At 52.2% G+C, this 21,322-nt stretch overlaps 1 protein-coding gene across 1 annotated transcript; it reads left to right on the forward strand.

The window, feature by feature from the left end:
* The first annotated feature begins 4,479 nt into the window (after window positions 1-4,479).
* On the forward strand, window positions 4,480-15,916 carry TBR1 (T-box brain transcription factor 1). Its single transcript, XM_066612094.1, has 6 exons — window positions 4,480-5,369; window positions 6,593-6,747; window positions 7,112-7,233; window positions 8,003-8,161; window positions 9,502-9,563; window positions 14,983-15,916. Exons 1-6 carry the CDS (start codon window positions 4,480-4,482, stop codon window positions 15,914-15,916), a joined length of 2,322 nt encoding a protein of 773 aa, XP_066468191.1.
* The last annotated feature ends 5,406 nt before the right edge of the window (window positions 15,917-21,322 follow it).

Here is a 21,322-nt window from a genome sequence, read left to right on the forward strand (position 1 = left end):
ACTATAATGTGCTCTATGTGGGGCTACCCTTGAAGATGGTTTAGAAGCTGCAATTAGCACAGAATGTAGCAGCCAGGGTGGTTGCAGGAGCTAGGCGGTTTGACTCTGCTGGACCACTGCTTCAGCAGCTACGCTGGCTGCCCATTCATTTCTGACTGGACCCTGACCTTTAAGGCCCTTCACAGTTTGGGTCCAGGCTATCTGAAAAACTGACCTTCTCCCATACATTCCAGCCTATCCTCTTAGGTCATCTGAGGGGGCTCTCCTTCAAATTCCGCATGTGTACAAAGTCAGAGAGATGGCAGCATGGGAGAGAACCTTCTCTGCAATGGTCCCACAATTATGGAATTCCCTTCTGGAGGAATTAAGAACTACCCCCTCTCTCATGGCTTTTCAGACAGGGGCCAAAACGTACTTGTTTCGGCGAGGGGTCAAAACATACATATTTGGTTGATGGATGGTTGTTTGTCCTTGGCACTTCTGCAACAGTGCTTTGGCTTGACTGCTCCTTCTGGACCAAATTGTTACCCCCTTCTAATGGCTCTATGGTATGTGTGTTTGGGTTTTCTGTTTTTGTTCTGTTTTAATGATTTTAGTTATTTTATTGTTGTGATACACTGTGTATTTTATTATGGAGCTTTGTAAGCTGCCTTGGACATTTGCTTCAGCATGGGAAAGGTGGGATATACATTTTTTTAAGTAAATAAAGCTGTTGGATGCTATTTTCGAGGATGATAAAGGTGGGAATGGAAAATGGGCATAGCAATTTTCCTTGGTCTGATTAAAAAAAAAATCTTACCCTTCCAGCAGGCATCAGGCAGCATATGTATGTACAGTTGCTCTGTCTCTTACTCCCCCACTCATATGAGCTTTGTGAAGCAGGCCAGGGTATGAGATCATTATTGACCCAAGATCACCCTGTGAGTCTCAGAGATAAGTGGAGGGTTCCGTCTACATCTTCCCACTCAAACATTCTTGCCCTTCTACCATGTTGGCTTGTCACACTTCTTTTATCCATCTTGATTGAATATCCATGTTCATCTAGGAATACTTGGGTAAATAAACTTGAAGGGATTCTGGTTTTCAGAAAGGCTTGGAGAGGGAGGAGGCCTAGTGACCAGTAAAGAGATCCTGACCCTCCTCACAGAATTACTGTTTTACATGAATGCAAGTCAGTTACAGCACAAGTTTTTATGTAGAAGTTTACTTGAAAGTAAGTTTGAAATATTCAAGGGGACTTCTTCCCTAGGAAAAGTGGTTGTTGAGACTGCAGCCTTAAAATCTGTTTTGCAGAAATGTCCTTTCTTTAGCCTTGTTTCTCCAACCAACCATCAAGTCAGAGTATGGATTTTATTTAGTACATTTGTATTCCTTCTTTCTTCCACCTTGGAAGTCTAAGTAGTGTACATAGGATTCCAAGGAAGTCTTCTGTACTGGCACTGATAAGCCACAAAAGTATTCGGAGTGAGGTGACTGCATCACAGTCCTTGAGACTTTCAGCAGTTGTGTATGTGTCATCCCTGGAATGTGTGTGTAGCTACTAAATTATAACCATCGTGGAATGGAGACATACCAAACCACTAAATCTGGCCTGCAAAAAAAAAAAAAAACACAACAAAAAAACAAAGTGTGATTATTTACAAGAATGAAAAGATCAAAGGTGATAATCTTTTCTGTGACTCTGAGTGTGCATGAATCAAATAATTTGTAGGATGAGAGAGAGAACTGCCCCCTATGACTGTTTTAACAAGATTTGGCTTAAACGGGGAGAGTCAGGGATGGAATGGGGCTGGTGGATTTCATGAAGACCTGCCCCCTGTAGTATGGGGGGGGGAGCCAGCAGTGGAAAAAAATTCCAATGCAAGAGATTGCAGTCCCATTCTTCTGTACAGAAGAGATCCCCCATGCCCAGATAGTGGCCACCTCTGATAAATACGGTATGCAGGAGAGATAGAGTGCAGCAACAGCAGGAGAGACAGTGCAGCAACACCAGTGGTGGTGGGCGCATTGCTGGCTCCAGGGAGATGAGCACTGGCCTGGGTTGTGTTTCGCAGCTCATTCAGTGGATCACTTTCTGGGGGATTCTCTGTGTGGGTCCTTCTTCTTCCCAAGGCCTGTGCTTTTTTTGTCCTTACATTACCCTCTCAATTTCAAGCGACTCTTAACTGCAGCATAAAAAGAAACTGGTGTGGAATTAAAAGGCATTTAGAATAAAAGGAGATTAGGAAAGATTAATGTGGACACCATGCAGAAGAGTTCTGGGAGGGAAATGGTTTATTTGAGAAAAGGTTTCCATGCTTTCTTTGGCAATATATCCAAAATGATTTGGGTGGAAAAATGCAATCAGTTATTTAAGTTGAAGACCCTTTCAGAAAAGCAGGGGGAGAGGGTAGTGTAGGATCAATCAGAAGGTTGCTAGAATTGAGCCAAGTATATCATGTGTTGTGCCACTTTTCCAGGATCAGAGTACTGTAGTCTTCTTCAAGAGAGAGAAATAAAAATAATAATAAATCTCACTAGGGAAAGGTATTTCTGGGGGAAGGTACTGACGTGACCGGGTCCAGTTTCTCAGCCCTTGGCTTCAGCCATGAAAATGGTTCACTTAGCAAAAGAAAGCAGAGCAGGACTGCTCTTCATCCTGACCGGTTTGCTGCCCTGTGATTGGTGGAGGCATGAACCAATCAGCGACTTGCCTCCTGTCCCTAGCTTAAATGAAGTCAATAAGTTGGGCTAGTGGTCTTTCACGCCCTAGTGATTTGCTCTCTTGGCCGCTGTTCTTGGTCTTGGTGAAATTGTTTTAAAATCTCTAGTATCATCATCATCATCATCATCATCATCATCATGTTGGTAAATGTCTGTTCTGTTATCCCAGGAATTAGAATATATAGACAAGAAGCAGCAATTTTCAAGCTGCAATCCTAAGCACATTGACTAGGGGCTTACTTCCGAGTAAACACTCGTAGGATCACGCTGCTGGTCTCCAGGCAGAAGTAAAACACACGCTTAAAGGTCTGTCTCTGAAACCAGTGGGCTTTCCAGCGGTTTCACTACGCCTGGATTAAAACAAAAACAAATCCTTGAAAGGATAAAGCCCCCTACTTTCTTCTTCGACATCTTTTTTTCTGATTCTAGCGGCATGTTAATTTATTCCTCTGGAAATCCAGGTAATTACTTGACAGCCTTCTTATTATCGCAGAAGACATCTTCGTGTGTGAGAGAAAAAGATTCCAAACACTGAAGGAACATAAGCATGAAGAAAGTGTGTGTGTGTGTGTGTGTGAGAGAGAGAGAGAGAGAGATCGCTGGGACTAGATGGATGTTGTCGTGCACACAGTTTCTCTTATAAGCTCCCCCGTATTCCTGCGTGCGGATAAAATATTTATTTCCCGAAGAACCGTAAACATCCAGGCAAATACATTAAGGCACTTCAGCTTATGATTATTTCAGTTCTGGAAGGATATAATACCTGGAGCGTAGATGGCTGGAGAAACAGACGGGGCCTCCTTTTCTACTCCTACCCCGCCAGTGGTGCAGTTACCTTTATGTGATACTGGATAGATATAGATAGTGGATAGATATAGCTATATACATATATAGATAGATCTGGAGAGGGGGCAGAAAAGTTTTATAAAAATAACAATCTCTTTACTGAGAGGACTGCAGTCCTTTTTCGGAAGGGACATCTCATCTGAAGGGCGGCGGATTGTATCTGGGGCTCTCTGGCCCACCCTGGTTAATCCGTGTTAAGAACCTCGGAGTTGCCTGTCTCACCGGTTCGCTTGGTGAGAGCAGGGCGCCTGCCTGGCCTCTGGTGACTCGCTGTTCAACGTACCTTCGACGTAGGCGTGTGTGTGATGACCGTCTTAGAGGGAAAGGGGCTGCCAGTGTTACCCCTTTTGACACCCGGGGGTAGAGCGAGCACAAAGCCCCGGGGAGGCTTGCGTGGAGGAGTGGGGAGCCCAAATACCCTCTGTGGTCCCCTCAAAAGGGAGAGGCCCTGAAGGCTTCTTCTTCCCCCAAAGGTCGCCCAGTAATGAAGACGGCTGACCCACAAACAAGAGATCTATTTCCCCCCTTTTCTTCCTTTCTATGCCCCCCCAATAATATTAGCAATAATAAATAATAAATAAATAAATAGCCCTCCCTCCATTTGCCTCGGTGGTGGCGACCGGGAGCCAGGTGATTATCCTAATTAATGTCTATCTAATTAAATTACTGTCAGCGGTGAACCAATGGCAGGAGCCGTTTCATGCGCTCGGCAAGCAGGGAGATCAAAAGTGTGGCTTGGCTGATTGCTGCACGGTGTCAATTGGCCAATCTCTCCTCCCAGGGAGAGAGAAGCGGAGGGGGAGGGAGGGGAAGAAAGTGGATCGTGGCGGCTTCAGTTGGGACCAGCCTTGGGTGGCGGGAGTAGAGGCTGTTCGGGATCCCCGGCCGGCCGGCCGGGATGAGGGGCCGGGGGCCGTGAAGGCGGGCGCGATGCAGCTGGAGCACTGCCTGTCGCCTCCGTCGATGGTGCTCTCCAAGAAATTCCTGCATGTGAGCGGCGGCGGCGGCGGCGGCGGCGGCAGCGCCTACCCACCCGCCTCGGGCGCCTCCGAGCTGGCCCTGCACGAGCATCACCATCCCCACCACCCGCACCCGCACCCTCCCCACCACGCGGCCGTGCTCGCGGCGGGCGCTGACAGCCTGGAGAGGAGCTCCCCTCTGAAGAAGCTGGGCGCCAGGGGGGCGATGACGAATCAGGCCGAGGCGGACGATTTCCCTGACTCCAAGGACCCGCCAGGGGACGCCCAGCCGCAGCCGCAGCAGCCACAGCAGCAGCAGCAGCAGCGCGGCAAACTCTCGCCCGGCGCCTTGGACGGCGGCGGCGCCCAGGACCAGCTCCGTCCCGCCTTCGATGGAGCGGCGGCGGCTGCGGCTGCGGCAGCGGCAGCAGCAGCAGCAGCGGCGGCGGCGGCGGATCGCTACCTGCTCTCGCCGGCCGCAGCCTCCGGCCAGCCCCCCGCCGCCGCCTCGGCGCCCGCCGCCGCCGCCAGCATGTTCCCCTACGCGGGCCAGCACAACCCCGCCGCCGCCTTCTCGCTCGCCAGCCCCGCCGGCCGCTACATGGCGCACCACCCGGTCATCGCCAACGGAGCCTACAACAGCCTGCTGTCCAACTCAGCGCCCCAGGGCTACCCGGCCGCCGGCTACCCCTACCCGCAGCAGTACGGCCACCACTCCTACCAGGGCGCGCCCTTCTACCAGTTCCCCGCCGCCCAGGCCGGCCTGGTGCCGGGCAAGGCGCAGGTCTACCTCTGCAACCGGCCCCTCTGGCTGAAGTTCCACCGGCACCAGACCGAGATGATCATAACCAAGCAGGGCAGGTAAGTCCCGCCGAGGAGAAGCCAGAAGAGCCCTTCAGACCCGCGCCTCTCCCGCCTCTGGCCGGGCGCAAAACTTGCCCCCTTCCGTCCCAGCCACACTTTCCGGGGACGGAGCCCCAGGCTGCCATCCTCGCCACACTTTCCTGGGAGTGAGTCCCGTTGGCCAGAATGGGACTTCCTTCTGCGTGGACAGGCATCGGATTGTGCTCCAAGCCGGGGAAGTCTGCGCAGCTTCTCGCTGCTTCGGGGGAAAAGTCCGTCTCTCTTCGCCTTCGTGGGCAAAAGCTCCTCGAGTCTCAGTGTTCTTCCCCAGCCGAGAGAAATGAAGGGTTTTCTCCCTAATTGCGATTTCCCCCTTTCCTCCCTCCGACTTTGCCCTTGCTGGTATCATCCATTATTTCCATTTTGCGAGTTCTTAGAAGCCCCTCCGCGCTTCTCTCCCGTGCAAAGCGCGCCTTCCCCGTTCGGACCACCGCAGCCTCCCAAGAGACAGGGCTGAGGCGGAGAAGCGGCGCGGTAGGCAAGCCGGGCGAAGGAGACGATGGCTGCATTCCTATCCACACTTTCCTGGGAGTAAGCCCCATTGACTAGAATGGGACTTACTTCTCAGCAGACAGGCACAGGATTGGGATGGAGGTCTGCTTTCGTTCGGTTATGCGGGCGAGCTTAGGGGCTGCTCCGCCTTTGGGGTCGGAAACAGAAAGTTTCCCTGAAATAGGAGTCGGACTCGCTTCGTGCCCAGATCCCCAGCGGAGGTGCGAACGCCGCCGGCTTCGAAGCCTGTTCCCTCGGAAGTCGGTTCCAGCCATTTCAGTGGGAGTCGTTCTCCGTTAAGAGGCATTTTCCGGCGACAGCCCGTGGAAACCAAAGGCAGCTTCCACAGCGGGCTCTCCGCTCGGAGCAGATCCGTCTCCCCGCACGAATTCGAGATTGAAATACAAACCACGGATGTGGAAATCCCGATTCCCTCTGGAGTGAAAAGGACTTGATTTATAGGAAGAGAGAACTGCATAAATCCTGTACTTGATTTAGAGGAAGAGAGAACCCTTTCTTTCTCTCGGTTGGGGAAGAACACTGAGACCCGAGGAAGGCACAAAGAGCCGGACTTTTCCCCCAAAGCAGCGAGCGGCTGCGCGACTTCCCCGCGGGCACCCGGCTTGGAGCACAATTTTAATACTTCTCTGTTCTCTCCTCTTCACCCACACCCCCCCCCCCCGCCACAGGCGCATGTTCCCTTTCTTAAGTTTCAATATTTCGGGCCTGGACCCGACGGCTCACTACAACATTTTCGTGGACGTCATCCTGGCAGATCCCAACCACTGGAGATTTCAAGGCGGCAAGTGGGTTCCTTGCGGCAAGGCGGACACCAATGTCCAAGGCAAGTCCTTCCCCAATTAACACGTTCTTCTCTCTTACCCCCCCCCCCGCCGCCCCAGCCAGAAACACGCACACGTCGCGGAGGTGAGAAGGCTTAATTAGAACCTTGGTGGACGGGCGCAGACCGAGGAGGGGGCAGCTGCAAGGGCTGGCGAGGGGGGAAGAGTGGAGGGGGGTTTCCAGGAAAATAAAGGCTGTTTTCATGCTTTGAAAATGTAGCTCTCCGAAGGGGAACCTCCGCCGCTTTGAGCGCAGGGAACTTCCAGGGGGATGCAGTGCGGCCATCTGGGGCGGGGGTGAGGACCGCGTGGATCGCTTTCTCTGCCTCGATCAGCTTTGGTTTCTGACCCTGCGCGCGTCTTTAGGGAACCGCGTCTACATGCACCCGGACTCGCCCAACACGGGAGCCCACTGGATGCGCCAGGAGATCTCCTTCGGGAAGCTGAAACTGACCAACAACAAAGGCGCCTCCAACAACAACGGGCAGGTCAGTGGCCCAGGCCAGGCCAGGCCGGGAGCGTCCTGGTTCCAGCCCATCCGCGGCTCCGATTTGCCGAGCAAAGGACTCCGCATTTCTCTGCTTTCCCGTGTCTTCCCCGGGCAGACTTGGAAGGGCTCTCCTCCTTCTATCTCTCCCTCCTGGTTTTATAATGTCACTTTCCCGAGGCTGAATGGAGACCCCAGCCCCAGAGAGAGAGGGGGAGAGAGAGACATTTGAAACCGATAGGGTGACAGAGAACGAGAAGATCCCCGAGTGGGATGGCGCCGGGAGGGCAAACGCGAGCTGGTTCCCGGGAGAACAAAGAAGAATTTGGGAGGGCGGGGGACTCTGCAGCTCATCTCCGGAGGTGCGCCGGCAAAGCGGGGGGCGGGGGGTTAGTCTAGGCGGTGGCAGGACCGTAGCTAGAGGGGAGCCGACAGTGTGCCCTCCCTCTCATTGAGGGTCTGTCATGTTTCTCCATACTTCTCCTTTCATTTGGCACACCGGTACAGATACCCGTCATAAATGCCCACCTAGAGTCGCCCACCCACCTCTCCAGTCCTGACTACTGGCCTGGGTAGAGGTGGTGGGCTTGGATCTCCACTTGCCCCGCAGGGAGTGCCTCTGCTGGCCTCGCAGAGAAGCAACAGCCCGGGGTGGGGAGATGGCTTCCCCGCCTTATCATTCCCCATCGCCACCCAAAAAATCCCAAACAAAGAAGCGCGCGTGTCGTCCCCTTCGCCACCCACCCCTGCCCTCTCCTTTCCCCCCGCAGATGGTGGTCCTGCAGTCGCTCCACAAATACCAGCCCCGCTTGCACGTGGTGGAGGTGAATGAGGACGGCACGGAGGACACCAGCCAGCCGGGCCGCGTGCAGACCTTCACCTTCCCGGAGACGCAGTTCATCGCCGTCACCGCCTATCAGAACACCGATGTAAAGAGCTCCTCTTACCGCTGGGTCTTCCCTGCCAGTTGCAGGCACAGCCCGCCGGGCCACTCGGGGGCCCTGCAGTGCTTGGGGGGGGCGTGCGGGTTCGTCCGCCCGGCTCCAGTCCGGGGCTGGGGTCCGAAAAGCGGCGTCAGGAACCGCAAACAGATGCGGGCAGAGGAACCGCGCAGTCCTATCCGTGCCCCTCGCTGATTTCAGTAGGGCTTACTCCTTAGTAGGTGTTCGTAGGACCGCTGCCTTCAGCTTCTCCCTCCCAATTGGGTTTGTTTTCCCGGTTTTCTCACCTTCTCTCCTGATTCTGTGGAGAGGAATTACCAAGGACGTAGAGTCCACTTTCCATGTCTCACCCCAGACTCAGCTGCAACGAAGGCCTTTGCAGTGCTTGGGTGATTCCCCCCCCCCCCCCCACTAAGGAAGGCTACCACTGTTTCTGCTGGCAATCTGTCTGGAACAATCTAAGTTCCCTTTGTGTGTACAAAACGCAAAACCGAAGGGGCTTCTTTTGTGTCCACTTGCAGCAGTTGAGCAAGTACCCGTGTTCTTGTTTTCAACCCGTGTGCGGTGGCTGTCAATATATTTCCGTGGGATTTCCGAGGTGAAGACTTTGGGTTTGCAAAATGAGACCGACAAGGTCCTTCGCGTTTGGTTGGAATCGAAACCTCTCGCCAGTTTGCTTTAGGGAGATTTGGCCTCTGGCATTGTTGGACACGTGGTTAGGTGTCAACGCCACCCCCCCCCCCCAATCCATCTTCTCAGCGCAGTTACTGGGAAGCGAGTCTCAGTGGAATTTATTGCCAGGTAAACGTGCATAGGGTTGGTGCCTTGTCCTGTAGCCTGAACAGGTTGCTCTAACCCAGGGTGACCACATACAGTGGAGGACAGAGTGCCTATACCTTTAACCAGTATATAGAAGAGGGAATTTTGACAGGTGCAGCTCAGTAAGGGAGGGCTTTAAAAGCTGCCCCTGCCTAAATTCCCTCTTCGATACAATGATTAAAAGTAGAGGCACTCTGTCCTCCATTGTGTCTGGTTACCCTGCTCTAACTACTATAACGTAGCAGCCTAATTAGCCATTTGAAGCGGTCTAATTGCAAATGTTTGCAGTTAAGGTTCACTTATCTGTTTCTACCTACGGATTAGGGCGGGGTGGTGGGGAGTTATTCAGGACTCTGTTTATTCCTGGTCCTGACTTCCCATGAAAGAAAGGCAATTTCATTATGAAGTCTCTGCTTTTCTAATACAGCCCTCCCCAGGCAGAATATACAGTTGTTTCCCATTTAGTCTGGACTAACCCTTGACTCTCCCTTTCTCTCTCCCTCCTCTAGATCACACAGCTGAAGATAGATCACAACCCCTTTGCGAAAGGCTTTCGAGACAACTATGACACGTAAGTCCCAGGGACTCGGGCCTCTTGTGTTTTCGGAGGGCGCCTAGGAATGTTAGATCAGGATAGCAGGCTGGCCTCCTCCTCGAAAGACTGTCTCGTTCCATATTGCTTTGTTTCTTCCCAAAAGGAATGGCTGACCCTAGGCGCCTCGCACCGGTTCTCTCTTTAGTGTGGCTGGTATAGAATAATACCGGACATAATAATAATAATAAACTCCACTTTGGGAGGGCATCTGACGTATGCAGTCCTAACAGGGGCAAGAAGAGGCTGAGTAACTGGGGCAGTTCACAGGCACGCGAGGGGGGGGGGCGCGCCCACATCCACACACTCTCGTTGGCCACCCACCCTGGGTTATAGGCCAGAAGGAGAGACCGGTAGGTGTTCCCTTCACCCCCTGATTCCCCCCTTTCATTCGGGCTGCTGTGCTTTTGGGCTGGGAAACGGAATTCGGTTTATCAGGTTAGGAGTACGACCACCTGTGCCTATTTGTTTCGCTTTCTGCTTAGGAGGGAGAGAAGGCAGGTTGCTGGGGGTGAGGGGGGAATGGATCATCGAAGGATTGAAGATGCTGCATTTTGGAGAGGGGTCAATTGATGGATTGACCACATTTCTCTCCCACTCTTCCTCCAGTGGGGTTTTCCTCCATGAGGGTTTTCCTATGTTATCCTCACAACAACCCTGCTAGGTAGATTAGGCGAAGGGTCTGGCAAACTCAGGGAACTTCTTCGGGGAGGAAGTGCGAAGTGGAACGTAGTTCTTCTCCCCAACCCCGGTCCTCGCTGTACACCACTCTGGTCCTTCACCAGACTTCAGCGGGATGTTCTTTGGATTCAGCAATGAGTAGTTGAAAGGAAGGCAGATGAGCTGTCTCTTTCCTCCTCTTCATCATCATCCCACCCGGCGGGGTTTGCTGTCTCAGAATATCTGACAGTGGACAGCGGTCTTACGATTCGGCTGTCGAAGGGACAATCCGTTGTAGGACAAACGCTCAGTAGAACGGTTTTACATCGCTGAAGCTAGTAATGTTAAGACTTTGGAGAGATGGTCTAGAGTTGACATACCCTAAGCCAGAACTGCATGTTTTGAGAAGATGCTGGTCAGGAACCACTCTCTCCAGGTTCCCCAAACACTGCAAGCCAGGTAACTGAAAAAATCGAGATATTGTTTTATCCAGACAAACCTCCATCAAAGGCAGAACTGGGCTTTTGCCACCCACAAGTCCTTCCCAACTCCTGCGGAAGTCTGAGTGACTTCCGGCTTTCCCCTTTTCCACAGGTTGGTTCTCGAAGGAGCCTTTGCCTAATAATCTGCACCCCATCCTAACCAAACTGACTCAGAAGTCAGTCCCATTGCTTCAAGAGCATTTGCTTCCAAGTAAATGTACATCGGCTTGCATCCTCAGCCGTTGTTCCTTCCTGGGGCGACCGGCTACGTCTAGCTTGGTCTCAAGCGTGCTAAAGACGCTCCCCAGGGTTACCGTCGGCGTCCCCAGAGCTCCCCCAGTTCAGTTTCAACTTCCCGTTTCTCATACTGAGGATCAAACTCGGGCCAGCTGTTCCCGTCCCGTTCCCAGAGACTGACCCAACCTGAACCTTGGTCGGGATAGACAAGCAGCACATTGTTCTCCTCCTGGCACTCGTGTAGAAGTAGGCGATATTTCGAGAGACGCTCAGCTGGTGGGATGGCAGATCTCAGGGGAAAGGGGAGACGTCCCTGCCCAGCTGAGGCGGGATGGGTGCCCCAGCGGTATCGAGGAACTGTGTAGCGCAGTCCTGAGCCTGCTTACTCGGGAGTAAGGCCCAGTGTGTTCAGTGGGGCTTACTCCCAGGTAGTTGCACCTAGAATTGCAGGGCAGGGCAGTCGCGTGGTAGTTTCAAGGCCGTGAGGAGTTGTGGGGGGGACGGACGCAATGCGGACCACAAACGAGTCTGTGGGTCCTGGGCTTTGCAGAAGGGGAAAGCAGCCACCCAGCTAGAGCCATCCTCGGACCGCCACCTCTCTGAAATGGGAGTCACATGGTCGGTCCTGAGGTCAGAACTGTAGTCTGAGACGTAGGAGGAGACCCCCGCTCTCTCCCGTTCTTTGACGACCCTGAGACTCCCGAGCCCACAAACTGCGCGCACCCTGCCTCTCAAAGGGTCTTCTTCAGAGTAAGCACTGGGGCCCAAGACGCAGGCCAGCTTCTGGAAATGTGTTGGAAACACTTGGTGGGGAGAATTCTGTCTGGCTGGTGATTTCTGCACTTTGAGATCCCAGAGTTGATCCGCTCCCCAAGGCTTCCTTCACCTGTGCCTACGTGGCCAGCGTTCAGGGAACACTCCAAGAAGCGTGTGATGGCGCTCTTAGCCTCTGCAGGGAGTTCCTGCCTTCACACTTTCTTCAGACACCCTTTTGTACACTGGTCTCTGGGTGACTGAAGAACAGGGCGAATCCAGGTCTGCCCTCCCCTCTGCAGTTTTTCTAGTGAGTGACTCCCCCCTCCCCAGAGTTATTAGGTTTTTGAATTAACGTGTGATGTGAACAGCCCTGATCGCCTGAAAGTCAGCCCTAGAAACAGAGGCAGCGTCTTAATTGCCGCGATCGCTGTGTACACAACACGAGCACACGGAGCGGGCCTCTCGCGCGCTTCCCACGACCAGCTTTGGGTGCAGGAAACGAGGCGGCCCCGTGCTTGAGAGCCCAATAGCGGGGGAGGCGCGGGTGGTAGCTCGCCCGCATTGAATAACCCAAACGAGAAGGGGGCGAGCTTGTGCCTGGCCCCGCGGATGCCCTCGACAGATACTTGATGATCAGTGACTGCCATTGAGCACCACCAGTGCCTGTTCAGCAGCCCATTCAGGGGAAGAATCATTCAGGCTGCCTTTGCCTGCTGTTTCTTACAAATGGCCCCGGAGTACCTGTGGAGTGTGTTTTGACCTTTGTCAATCCGCCCCACTGGCAACTTCATTCGTGGAGGATGGGTGGGGGGGGGGCCTTGTGGAAAATACATAGAAATTTCGTTGTAATCTTTATAGTTAGGCTCGCTGCCTTTTTTTTAAAGCAGAAATGACACACTCTGGTCAGGGAGAATTTCAATCTTACTTTTTCGTGCCTTAAAACAAAGCCTTTTTAAAAACAAATGGTACGAGTGCTTCAGTGAACCTGACATAATCCAGTGTTTCCTTGTCTGGGTTAGTTATCAAGCAGATGAGGACTCAATTGACTGGATTCTGGGCTCCAAGCCAGGCAGCGACCCTCTTCCCCTCTGGATTTCCAGGTGCGCTGCCTTGTCTGAAGCTCTAGGCTTCTCCATGTCCAGGGGCTCTGGTGGTTTTAGGGGATTAGGAATGCTGCTTTGTCGTGGGAGGCTCCTGCTGGCTTTCAGGGTTCTGGGCCCTCCTGGGAGTTTTGAAGGACTCTTGTCCAGTACGTAGAGCCACAGGAAGAGGTGCAGATTTACTCCCTCTAAATAAACTCCCTGGATTCTCCACAACCACCACCTCCATTTGACTGCCCTGCCTTGCCTAGATCAAAATTAAGGGATGTTCTAAAGTAACAGGCCTAAAATAAAACGTTGGTCATGCAATGTGAATTGCAACAAGGAATTATCTAGTTTAGTGCATGCTGCAGCTGCAATTGTTTGGAAGAACGGAACTGTGGTGATGTAGAACAAGGAAAGTCCTTCAAAGTGAGCCATCTGGTCACTGGATGTCACCAGCCCCTCTGGGTTTTCTGGTTCCCACCTATTTCAGTGGTAACTGGCAGGTGTTCCTAAACTCATCACCCATGAATTGGCTTTAACTGCATTCAAGTTTTAGATTCAAGTTTTTTTTTAATTGCTCATTTTTCCATGTTCTGGGCCTGGAATATATATGCTCAGTCACTTTCTGAGTTTGGGTGGTGGATTCCCTCTCCCCTCCCTGTCCTCTGGTAAAAGTATGACTATGCTCCACAGTTTTGATGAGCACAATGTCCCTCCATTTTCTGGAATGGGACTGCACAGCAATGGCCTAACTTGGCATTGCTTCAAGAGCAGTAGGCTTTTCCCTGCCTGCTGGACGCCTTTTACAGTTAGTCTTTGGTCTCCTTGGGAGTGTGTGCTGGTTCTGAAGAACCAAAAGTCTTATGTAGCATTTTCCACTTGAGAGAGAGAGAGAGGACCTTGATTGAACTGTAATTCCTTCAAAGGTTCTGCTAACCTTTCCAGATCCTCCTGCTTCTCCTTGGCTGACACTTGCTCACCATGTGCCTAGAACTCTGGTCTCATGGCTGTGAATATGAGAGGCAGCCCAGTGCCAATGAGGCCAACTCCCCTGCCCTCTAAATCTTTTACAAAGACACCCCTGTTACCTATTAAAATCAATATTTATAGATATGTTATAGTTTGAGGTACTCCCATAATTTCAAGATATGCCCATTGCTTATATTTTGCTTTAGAACCCTGTGGTTCTGAAAGGAGCAGATTGCTTTATTTTGCAGCATGTAGATATGACCATAAAGATGGTTACTTTATAAAACTTAAGAGTGACCTATTGGGCACCTCTCCCCCCAGACAAGGTTCATTGCCCTCCACCCTCTTACTGCAAGGGGTAAAGTTTGAATTCCTGGGTCATTTTGGCCTTTAAAAGAACTGCAGTCCTGTGTGTGTATGTGGGGGGGGGGGTTTCCAAAACAAAATAACAGACCTAGTGTGAGCTTGCTTTGGAAGCTAGACTCTGCCATGCAGGTGTGAGTGTGTGTGTCTGAAAGGAGGGAGTGGTGGTATACTGAGACTAGTGAGTACAGCTAAGCAAACTCAGTACATGCTCAGAGGCACTTCATCCAGATGATTTAATAGCTCTGGAGCACTGGAAATATGTTCCAGAGTTGAGCTTGCCTGCTGAAATATAAATCATAATTAACTCATCCCAAGAAAGCAGGTGTCACCTGTTCGGAAGTCATCTGAGGTTCAGCAAGGGCTGTCTCCCAAGTCAGTATATCTGAGAGCCTGATCCTGTTCAACTTTCCAGTGTAGCCACAATTGCAGCCCGGGGATAAGGGAACAAACATTTCCTTGCTTGAGGAGGCTTCCATGACTGCGTCCCCTAAACAGGATGCGGCAGGCGCCCCGTTAGCACTGCTGCATCAGTGCTGGAAAGCTGGACAGGATAGGGGCTCAAGAGATGCAGCCTGGCCCGGCACTGGCCCTGGGAGGGAGCGAGGGCCTCCGCAGGACGCAGCGGCAGAACTGGTGCTGGAAAGGTGGCTGGGACGGGCCTAAGAGCCCCATCCTATCCACACTTTCCTGGGAGTAAGCCCCATTGACTCCGATGGGACTTACTTCTGAGTAGACATGCATAGGACTGGGCTGCCAGGCTGCGCTGGGAGGGCGCGACGGAGCCGGGACGGCCGCCTCTGAGCTCTCCTCTCCTTCTTGTCTCCCGCCCCGCCCCGCGCGCAGGATCTACACGGGCTGCGACATGGACCGCCTGACGCCGTCGCCCAACGACTCCCCGCGCTCGCAGATCGTGCCGGGCGCGCGCTACGCCATGGCGGCGGCGGCGGCGGGCTCCTTCCTGCAGGACCAGTTCGTGAGCAACTACGCCAAGTCGCGCGGCTTCCACCACCACCACCACCCGGGCGCGGGCGGCGGGGCCGGCGTGGGGCCGGGCGCGCAGCTGCAGGAGCGCGGCGTGCCGCACCCCAACGGGCTGCTCTCCCCGCAGCAGGCCGAGGAGCCGGGCGCGCCCTCGCCGCAGCGCTGGTTCGTCACGCCCGCCAACAACCGGCTGGACTTCGCCGCCGCCTCGGCCTACGACCCGGCGGGGGACCTGGCCGGCAACGCCGCCACGCTGCTGTCCTACGCCGCCGCCGGCGTCAAGGCGCTGCCCCTGCAGGCGGCCGGCTGCACGGCGCGCCCGCTCGGCTACTACCCGGACCCGTCGGGCTGGGGCGCTCGCAGCCCGCCGCAGTACTGCGCCAAGTCGCTGTCCTGCTGGCCCGCCGGCGGCGGCGGCGGCGGCGCTCGCGGCGGCTCCAACCCCTACCTGCCCGGCGGGGCCGAGGAGCCCGAGGGCCTGGCGCCGCCCGAGCGCTCCCCGCTGGTGGCGCCGCCGCCGCCGCCGCCCGCCGCCGGCCAGCCGCCCGAGGACTCCAAGCCGCCCAAGGACCTGTCCGACTCCAGCTGGATCGAGACGCCCTCGTCCATCAAGTCCATCGACTCCACCGACTCTGGGATTTACGAGCAGGCCAAGCGCCGGCGGCTCTCCCCGGCCGGCACGCCAGCCTCCGAGAGCTCCTCGCCGCTCAAGAGCGAGCCGGCCCTGGCGCCCCGGGACTGCGACAAGACCTGCGCCAAGGACATCGGCTACTACGGCTTCTACGCGCACAGCTAGGCGCCGCGCCCCGCCCCCCTTTCCCGCCTTTTCTCTCCCCACCAACGGCTGCAACCGCCGCCGCCGGGCCCGCGCACGCGCCTGAGCGCACGTCGGCCACGCCCCCGTGTGCGTGCGCGGCGCGTGCCTCCCTCAGGGTGACCAGGCGTCGCAACTGCCAAAGAGGGCGGGGCACCCAAAGCCTCCTGCAGAGTCATTCCAGGGCCCAGCCAGTCACTGCCTGCAGGCGCCCTCACAGGGAGAAGGAGGACGCTGATAGCCCAATCCTAGCCACGCTTTCCTGGGAGTAAGCCCCATTGACTCTAATGGGACTTACGTCTGAGTAGACATGCATAGGATTGGGCAGCAAAGCTCTTCTCCAAGGCACTAGGCTAAGAGAGAGGACATGTCCTGGAAAAAGAGGACGTCTGGTCACCCTGGTTCCCCTCCCCCCAGCCTTTGGCCCAGCGCATGTGCAGTCTTTCTCCTACACACACAAGCGCAATCCGCATGCAACAGTGTTTCTCAATCAGTGGTACCGGTACCCCCCCTTCCACCTGGCAGCAAGACCAGTGATGGCGGTGCCATATACAGCAGGTGGAGGCTTTACCTGGCCGGGAGAGCTCCAAAGCATGCCTTTCAAATGCTTGAAGAAACCCTCCTGTCCATCCTGAGCCTCTTACTGGTGTTTGTCGTCACATCTGGCTCCCAAATCAGGGCCCAATCCTATCCATCTTTTCAGCACCAATGCAGGTGCAATGGGACCCGGAGGTAAGAGAACAAACGTTCCCCTACCTTGAGGAGCCCTACATGACTGCCCTGCCCCACAGGATGCAGTTCATGCCGCATTGACACGGTTGCATTGGATAAGATTGGGCCCTCACAAGTGACTGGTGATGGTGGCATCACCAGTTACTTCTGCTGCTACTTCCAACATGCAAAGTGGCACAGCAGGGACAAATGTTGAGAAACGCTGGCATACAGTATATCGGTCCTAAAAACCCACTTCGGTTTCAGCGGGAGGGGTGGATAGATCTGTGCTTGCAATGAATGGCAAAAACAGTGTCACTTATTTTTCCATGATCTTCCCTCCCCTTTTCTCTTTCCTGCCTTCCCTCCCTTAAATTTGTAGACAAATCTTGTTTCAATTGTTTCACCTCTGATAAGTTGTTGGAACCTATGACATTGTATTGGCACCCAGATCCTAAAAGACATATAGGTAGAAATAAGAAGTGCGTAGATTCTTCGGGTTTGCTTCATGCAGATTAGTTATTCCTTATCCTGCTTTAACCTTCTTAGGTGAGCATATTCACCCATCATTACCCTGGTTATAGCACGGGATCACCCCTTCTTCAGGACATTTCCTGTTGAGAGAGCATTCAAAGCCTAAGCCTGCAGTCCTTTGTACACACTTCGGAGTAAGTCCCCGTGAAGTCAGTCAGGAGTTTCTTCTGTAATAACCCATTTCTGTCCGGCCCACAGGTGTACACATTTGGTCCCTGTTGCGTACATGCACTGTTGGGCAGAAATGGCCATTGTATAAGTGGGGTGCGATCCTATGCTTGTTTAGTCAAAAGTAAATGTCCCACAGTGTCTAATTGGCTGACTTCTAGGTAAGTGTGGATTGGATTGCAGCTGTAGATAGGGTCATGCTGCTGGTCCTTTTAGGAACGAGATCCAAAGGTTGTAGTTATTTCACATCTGTTAAAGCAGAGTAAGAAGGCCTCAACCCTTCTATGCGCCATATTAATCTCACGGATTTCTGTTTTAGAGTCTCACAGCACTTCCCCCAGGAACTTCCCTGTCTCTGTATTGTTGCAAGCTGCAGTCCTAAACATATTTACTAAGCACAATTGAGCCTGAATCTTACTTCCGAAGGTGTTGAGGGTCTGATTGTGTTTCCCCATCTCTGTCCCAGGCTAATATACTTTAGGGAATGAGAGTTGGTCAGTTTGAAAGACAGATTCAGAAAAGGCACCCAGTGTCAATGAAATCAGTGAATGGGCTGCCTCTGAAACTTTCCCCTCCTTTCCAGACTTACTTTGTATTGATACTTGGGAGCAAAGGTTACCTGTGTATTTTTGAGAACTATCAGCTTTTTTTGTAAGTGTGCTCAAGTCAGCTTTCCTTAACAGCAACGGGGGAAAATAATTCAAGCCACAGTACATTGCTGTACATGTACAGCACGTGAACTGTAACTTCAGTACTTTTAGCTTGACCACAGAATTTACAAAGGCCACAGAATTTCAAAAGTCAGTGGACATCTGTTTGGACTTACAGCTATTTGTAAGAATAGATGTATTATTAAACAAAAAGGCTTTAATTCGAATTAAATTTGTATACTAGCATTGAGTCCTGCCCAACTCTTCTCTGCTGGGTTGTAGATTCAACCACAAATCCTTTTGATTCTAGATCCAGCCCAAGCTAGGCTGCAATCCTATCCACATTTACCTGGAGCAAGTCCCATTGAACGCCCCATCTGCATGCATAGGACTGCACTGTTAATTAACCATTTTTCACATGCCATCGATTTCAGTGCGAGATCGTTAAGCACGCTAAATGCGCGCTATTTTATGTGCTCATTTTACAGTTGTAGCAGCATTTGCAGTCAGTGTGCGTTATTGCTACAGTTCATCAGTGCCTGCTTTTTCTCAAAGTACTCCCAAGTGAATACACACAGGATCGCTGTCTCCGTGGAAGACGGAGACCAGTTTTGGGCACGATCCTGATTAAAGTTAGTTTTACTTCTTTTCATAGTGACTTTAGGTGTGTGTTGAAATCTCTCCTGCTGAAATCAATGGGGCATCCAATGCCTTCCCTTTTGCTAGTCTGTTGTGTAGTGCAGAAGTTGCCTCGGGATCCTACACACGTTGACTTGGAAAGAAGTCCCCCTTAATCTCACAAGAAGTTATTTCCGAGTAAATGTGATTCGCAGCCCAATCCTATGTGTGTCCACTTAGAAGTAAACTCCATTTAGTTCAGTGGGATTTACTGCCAAGTAAGTGTGTCTAGTAAGATATCCGTTTCTAAGGAACAGAAGTATGGTGGAGGGCATTCCTTCCACTTTTCTCTCTTGGGACTTCTCTTCACGTATTAATGTCAACAGATCCATGAGGCGCTTCCACTTCTCATTTAACACAATAGTGGGACTACCTGACAGGCCGACCCTTAAACCTGTTCAAACGAAATCAAGACTCTTCAGTGCAGTATGAATTGGCTTCGAAGTATGTTTAGGATTGCAGCTGTTGCCACTGCCACATGACTTCCTGCGCATGCATTGGACTTTCTGAACAGCGCCCACTGAACATGTTTAGGGGCCAGGCTGCTGGAAGACTTGGAGCGGGATCCAGGGAGTAAGTTGGAACGATCTATCTGAGTAGACATAGCTAGGATTGGCTGTCCTAGGCGAGGGTAAGTGGAGCGGTGCTTAACCCTCTCCGTGAAATTTGTGCTTTTCTTTGGCTGGACCAGGCTCCAATCTTTCTCCATTGAACATAAGAGGACTTGCTTTTGAGTAAACCCGCTTAGGATTGGGCTGTCAGGCCCTAACAATGCACGACCTCAATTTAAGATCTTACCTGGATTAGTGCTGGGCGTTGTTTCAATGTACAATAGAGCGTAGCCACGTTGGAAGGCGCTTTAGAGAAAACCAGCTCAGATTAATATATTGACACATACCCTCTTGTTTTCTCTCCCGCCTTTCCACCTAATCTCCCCCCCCCCCAATCCCTTACTGGTGTATGTGCAGGGTTCATTTGATCTCTCTCTCTCTCTCCCCCCCCCCTCTTCCACTCCTCCAGTTTATTTGTATTGCTGTAAATCTTTGTAATGAACAAGCTACAACTGATAATAGACGATTGACTTGTTGGTACCCATAGTGTAGTCCAGTGAAGATTACTTCGTGAGCTGTACATTAAAAAAACAAAAACCACAATATTGCATTTAGTTTGGAAAAGTTTGATTTTGATTTATGTTTTCAATGCAGAAGCACCTAAAAAAAGCCTTCCCGGGGAATACACTAGGCGGTGCGATTTAAGAGTGGTCTTTATTTATTTATTTATTTATTTATTTATTTATTTATTCCTGTTGAAATGGAGCATTTTTAATACTCGACCGAGTCCTCCCTTCCCCTCCTCGTCGATGTAGAGTAGCGAGTCTTCGAACTTTGTGTAGGAAATCCATATGACCAACCCATTTTTTGATATTAAAAAAAGGAATTGTGAAATATGCATCAGGCCAAACTATTACCTTTAGATTCCTGTCGAAGGGGGACGAGTTCCCAGATAGAAATTCAGGGTTTTTCACCGTGTGTATATTTTTATTTGGGGAGGGGCTCTTCTGTGAAACGAGTGTTGTGACCTTTTCTTTTTTTAAAAGAAACAAATCAAGAAAAAAATATTTGTTCCTTGTTCTGTCTGTGCACCTGAGTAATGATTTCTACAAGTTGCAAACTCCATTGGAAAAGAAAAACCAGAAATGTTTTGGTTTCTTCGCCCGTTTGTATTGTCTGTGTACAAGTATAATAAAACCTAGCAAAACGTTCAGCTGGTCTTTGAACGCAGCGCCTTGTCCTCGGAGGAAATGTAGTCAGCCAGTGAAGGGTTGGTGAGGACCGGGAGAAGCTTCCTAACGAGCGGAGTGGAGGCATCTCACCCCTGTCCCCATACTCTGTCTCATGTCATTCCCTCCCTCTCCCGTGGTTTACTCTGGACATGAAAACGAGGCACCTCTGATGGCTGGTTGTCTGTTCACCTGGGTCTCTTCCGTTTCGTAGTGGCATCTGAGCAGCTGTCCATCTCCTCCTCCTGCCCTGCCTGTAGTTAGGAGAAGGACGAGAGGCTGATAGGGGTTAAAGTGCTAGATGCTCTTAGGCGAGGTCGTGATTCTGACGGACGGGGTTCTTTGCGGGAGAGGAGGGGGAAATAATGAGCAGGGCTGCATTCCAGGGCCAGTGGGCTGAGCAGCCAAGGAGTGAGAGGTAGACCTGAGTGAGAGGTCGATTGCACTGTGTTGCAGAGGTAGTGAATTGCCTGCCTCGGTTTCCCCTCTTCTTGCACCGGTTGGAAAGAGATGCCTTCATTTCGAAGTGTCTCCTGTAGGTAGATTTTTAAGCGAGAGCATCTGCAACTGCCCCCCCCCCCGCCAGTTCTGTCTCTGACTAGTTCTTCGTCTGCGCCACTCCACATCTTCCCAGGGGCATGATTATCACTGTTGCCCGATAAGGACACTCTCCTGTTCTCCAGGTTTGGAGTCACTCCTCCTATGTGAAGGGGCACTGAAACAAAACGCTGAAGTTTGAGGAAACAAATGCCACCACCAGCAATGTAAATAGAGCGCTGAGTGAGCCAGAACTCAGGTGGTCGGGAAATATCGAGCGATGCCGCAGCCGACCACTAGGCGGCTCCCCACGGAGTCTCATTTCGTTTG

The sequence above is a fragment of the Tiliqua scincoides genome, chromosome 1 (genome assembly GCF_035046505.1).
Source record: "Tiliqua scincoides isolate rTilSci1 chromosome 1, rTilSci1.hap2, whole genome shotgun sequence".
NCBI lineage: Eukaryota > Metazoa > Chordata > Lepidosauria > Squamata > Scincidae > Tiliqua > Tiliqua scincoides.